Raw genomic sequence first — 5,228 nt, 5'->3', positions numbered from 1 at the left:
GTAATACAAAACTTGGAATAGTCGTGAAGTGATTACAATAATGAGAATTTATGTTTTAAGATGACGTCCTCGTTGCCGTTTCCGTCGTCCTTGCTAAAGCTCCCCTATATCAAGCTGACGCGAAATTTTACGCTCCCCTCTCCCTGAAACAGCTTCCCTCCCTCAATCTTCGGATGGCAAGCAATCGACCTCGTCAACTTCGGACAAAATTTCGTTGCCGAGGCTCCAAAACAATATGGTATTGAGCATAAGTGTGATATGGAATTTGATCAGGAACAATAGATTTCATGGGAACAAGAGATAAAAATAACCGGGGCAGAAGAACATGTACATGTTTTAACAAACCACTAATGAACATTCGAGCGTCCAAAAAACTGTTTATTGGTACAATATACTTATTGATATTAACATGTGCATTTATACTTCCATTTACAAATAAAATGGCCACATTTCCAAAGATTTCAATCCTCAAATCATTTATGGTCTGGCTGCAGTCGTTGATTACTGACATATTTAGTCTAACCCATAGTATTCATCATCGTTTCCAAATTCATCAGTTGCGTTGCCATTTCTCCGGATTGTATGTAGACCCGGGCATTGTACAGTGCATAAAAAGTGCTTTACGAAAAACGGTATTTGTTAAAAAATATATTTCATTTTATTAAATTCTCAACCTCGGATAATGCAATTCTCGTGCCCTGATTGGTTCACTCAATCTCGGTTATCAGCTCATATACCTCAGTTTGACCTTATATGGTAAATGATTGCGCTTAGCGTTGCTAAACTAAAAACGTTTACGCCAGAGAGCGAAATTTCTTTCGGTGTAAATCAAAAGAAAAACGTTTTTGTGGAAAGTTTGGATCACTTTCGAAGCTTAGAGATACGCGAAAAGGTAAAAAATGTTTTTGTGATGAACCTGCATCTGTCTGACCACGAGGTATTACACAACATCGCATCTTCATCAACTTTTTACGATTTCGTTAGGATTTTCTCTCTTTTTTCGCTCGTATTTCGTACTTCCAAACTCGTGGAGTTTAAGGAATTTAATAAAACAATTATTCCATTCGCGCTTGTTGGATATGAGAGTGGTTATAGCCAACTCGGCGCTACGCGCCTTGTTGGCTATTTACCATCTCATATCCAACGCGCGCTCATGGAATAATTGTTAAATAGTCGCTCAATCTAAACCTCTTAATTAGATGATTGAATGGACAAACGTAATTGATGTTTTTCCTTACGTGTAGCCAAATCTCTCCGTCAACCAGGTAAACTAACATTCAGTAAAGATAAGTGTTCATTACATTGTAATTGCACTCTTACAAGAGGACGACAGATGAAGGTTTCATACTGAACGCCTGTATGTCAGCAGTTCATTTTTTTCTTTTTGTAACGGGTACAAGGACCAGCTTTGTGCTCTTAAACTTTCTTGCTACAGAAGTTTCATTAGTCTAGGATTGAAACCTGTTGAGGATTGTCCGCACTTCGTGCAAATGAACTTTCTTTTTGCCGATCGAAACGAAGCCACATGTAACAATCGCGTGGAAACTGCATTAATTTATGAATGTCATGAGCCCTTTCTCCAAATATCAACTTTTAACTTTTCATTCTTCTTATCGTCGCTTCCAAACTGTCCTTATAAATCTACCAGACGAATGTTTTCTTCATGGCCAGGATCCTTTTCCTTCCTTCATACATTCACAAATGAAATGTCCTCAGGAGTTTTCGACCCTCCCAGGAGCACTTCAATTTTTTTTTTTTCAAATCACTTCTGGTCTGGCTGCAGTCATTGATAACCAACACATTTAGTCTAACACCTTAGTATTTGTCATTTCCAAATTCTTCAGTTGCGTTACCATTGCTGTAGATTGTTTACGCATGACAACTTTAGATCCAAATTTGCAGGAAAACATTGGTAATAGTACATTCTTTAAAGCTTGATTATAGTTTGTGCTAAAGACGAATAAGATGATTGGGTTAGCCGCGGTGCTCAAAGAGGGGCAGACATAAAATGCAAAACCAACCAATAATAAACATCTGTCTGCTGGAAAAACAGACGGGTAAAACTTTTTGAGAAACAAATAGGTGCAAAGAGGTGTCCAGCAAAGGAAAAATGTCAATACAATAGAAATCAGGATTTTTAGTATTCTCTTGTTCTGCTGCTGTCGTTTATGGTCGGCGTTGACTCTGTTTTTAAGCAAGTTTCCAGGCGGTGGTCTATTTTTCAAAGCTCTGATGATCATAAAATACAAACCTGTTATACTGATTAAAGGTATCAGGTAGAAAAAAATACCACTTACACCATTGTAAACTGTTAGACCATTACCGATATCACTCATTAGAAACCTACAAAAGGTATGATTTTCTTCTTTGATAGTTCCGGTAAACAAAGCGTAAGGCAATACACAAGCTACCGGTATTAACCACGACATAAGCAAAAAAGCCACGCGAATTTTAACATTTAACAAGATCCCTTTGAATGGATAAACAATGGCAATAAATCTATCCAAGGCAATCAACACAAGGCTTAACACAGAGACACCTTGTGATACTGCCCTGAAATACATTCCAAGCTTGCATGCAAATGTTGCCAAAGGCTCGTTGACAAGGATGTCGGGTGTCAGCATTCCCCCACTAGCGTACAACGGCCAATTAAAGAACGGACAGAGAAAATCGGATATCGCCATGTTCACGATGTAGTAGTTCGTGCTTGTTCGTAAGTTCTGAGTCTTCAGGAAGGTCAAGAAAATCAACATGTTCCCGACAATTGTTGCTGCACTCAGCACGGAAAGGCCTAGTGTAAACATTGTGGCAACGATGGCTGAGCAGGCGGGCCTTGAGAAGTTGGCCGGATGTACTGCTATACAGTTATTCATTGCTTGCTTGCTTGCTTGCTTGCTGGCCAGATAGGCTTGAGAAAGGGCGAGGGATGAACAAGGGTGATTCTTCTTGATGACCTACCAACAAAATTACAACTTAGCCGTAAACATACCAAAGGACGTGTTGGATGTTTTCCCAACAGAAAATAGGCCAAACGCAATAAATTTGAGAAAACGGAATTTAAGAAACTCCAGGGCAATCACGAGCGTATAAAGTGCGTCCCGGTTTATCGAGTGTCGAGGGTGAAGAACAAATAAACGGCTGCTATGTTGGAATTTGATGCTTTCTTTAACGTAAATTCTTTCTTGAGTTGTTGGGCTTTGGTCACAATCTATCGCACATGTTTCCCTTTAGAACGCCTGAGCAGCATTAAGTTTTATTTCAATTTGCACAATTTTAAAGATAATTATTCAGTTTATATTACAAGACTTTAGTTGGGCTCTTACTCTTATAATGACGAATCAAATGAATTAGAAACTAACAAACTAAAAAATTAGGGCGAGCTCACATTATTCACAACAGAGATAAGGTTCATCCAGGGTATTAAACAGGATCTGGTTTGAAAAACCTTTCCACTGAAATAAAAAGCACGTCCAAGGACAATGGCAGTTCTAAAGGAAGTCAAGAAAGATCATGATTTAAGAGGAAGTACGCCAGAGTGCTTGTTCCGCAAATGACGTCTCAAGGACTTCCTCCCCGGAAAGAAGATGGCGGGCAAGAGATGAATTGCATTGATGGAAAACAAATCATGATAATCTTCAGTGAACAGAAGTTACATCGCATCATCTACACGGTGCAAAGAGACTGAAAAAACATAGTTTTAAGGCCTGCCAGCTGGAGAACTCTCAATAGATTTCTGTCAAATGATGGCTCGGTTGGTTTATATCGAAATACTAAACTGCAACCTTTAATTTGCAACAATCCTTCTAGACCAAGTGAGTAAGCGGGAGTCGTCGTCAGCTGAGAAGAGATCTCGCTATACTTGCCTTATTTTATTTCCAGTTTTGTTTGCTGTTTGTACAAATTTCAAATTACAAAACTTGTTTTCAATTGTTAAAATTTCTCTTCTACATGATAATTGCACTATATCGAGCTTACCTGAAAGCTGAAAGCAGAAGAATGTCAACAGTTTCTTTATTTTTGGCTGAAGTTCAAAGGGATAGTCTCCGCGACAGTTTTAAATACGATTTACCTTGCATCGATGCATGAGTCAAATGAAACATTTTGCACTGAAATACCACTGTTGTTTTCTGAGAGGCTGAATATGGGCCCTTACAACGGGTCATTAAACAAATATAAGGATTTTGTATGCTTGGAAACAAAAGTTGCAACGTGGTTTAATTTGGCGTGGTCGGATATGGTCGTCATACATTTTAAGAAAGCCGTGAATTTCATTATACAACCGTGGCATTGTCAAGGAAAACAGCAGTTGAGAACAACGGCATAAGTAAGCACTAAAAATCACTTTTACTGACAGAAACAATGTTGAGTCTAATGGGTAATTTATATGAAAGTCTTAGTAATATATTAGACCTAATTTGGAAGAATTTTTCTGAAAGGAAGAAAGCTTTCAAAGCGACGGTTATACGCTTATAAGAGCAACTTAAGCAGGCGTGAAGAAGCCTAAGAATCGAAGAATCGTCTTCCTTAGTCTTTTTGGCAATAATTCAGTCATACTTAAGTGTAATGCGATAATCACAATGTTGAGTCCAAGAAGCCGTGTCAAGTGTCCTTCACCAAAACAAGTGAGTTGATAAGTGCTCCTATCTTCGAATTTAAGAAACTCCCGCGCCATCACGAACGTATAAAGTACGTCCCGATTTATCGGCTGCTATGTTGGAATTTGATGCTTTCTTTAACGTAAATTCTTTCTTCAGTTGTTGGGCTTTGGTCACACTCTATCGCCCATGTTTCCCTTTAGAACGCCTGCGCATCAGTAAGTTTTATTTCACTTTGCACAATTTTAAAGATAATATTAATTATTCAGTTTATATTACAAGACTTCAGTTGGGCTCTTACTCCTATAATGACGAATCAAATGAATTAGAGCTCACATCATTCACAACAGAGATAAGGTTCATCCAGCCGTATTAAACATGATCTGGTTTGAAAAACTTTTCCACTGAAATAAAAACACTTCCAACAACAACGGCAGTTCTAAAGGAAGTCAAGAAACATTATGAATTAAGCGGAAGTAAGCCAGAGTGCTTGTTCCGCAAATGACGCCGCAAGGACTCCCTCCCCGGAAAGAAAATGGCGAGCAATCATGAATTGAAATCCGGGACCAACCGACAATTTCAAATAGTACCGGAGTACGAAAGACAACCTGAACAAAGTCAATTTCATGGCGA

At 38.6% G+C, this 5,228-nt stretch overlaps 1 protein-coding gene across 1 annotated transcript; it reads right to left on the bottom strand.

The window, feature by feature from the left end:
• Positions 1-374: 374 nt before the first annotated feature.
• Positions 375-4,080, bottom strand: LOC138045030 (neuropeptide FF receptor 1-like). The gene is made up of 2 exons (XM_068891380.1): positions 3,976-4,080; positions 375-2,954 (listed from the first exon to the last, which is right to left on the bottom strand). Exon 2 carries the CDS (start codon positions 2,871-2,873, stop codon positions 1,803-1,805), a length of 1,071 nt encoding a protein of 356 aa, XP_068747481.1. The 5' UTR covers positions 2,874-2,954; positions 3,976-4,080; the 3' UTR covers positions 375-1,802.
• Between the last annotated feature and the right edge of the window lie 1,148 nt (positions 4,081-5,228).

Source organism: Montipora capricornis, chromosome 4 (assembly GCF_036669925.1).
Source record: "Montipora capricornis isolate CH-2021 chromosome 4, ASM3666992v2, whole genome shotgun sequence".
NCBI classification, from domain to species: domain Eukaryota; kingdom Metazoa; phylum Cnidaria; class Anthozoa; order Scleractinia; family Acroporidae; genus Montipora; species Montipora capricornis.
Note: the sequence above shows the minus strand (reverse complement) of the source record. Positions and strands in the feature narration are given on the sequence as shown.

Bases quoted from the DNA above. Each gene is read 5' to 3' on its own strand.
- LOC138045030 (XM_068891380.1), bottom strand. From the start codon at position 2,873: ATGAATAACTGTATAGCAGTACATCCGGCCAACTTCTCAAGGCCCGCC.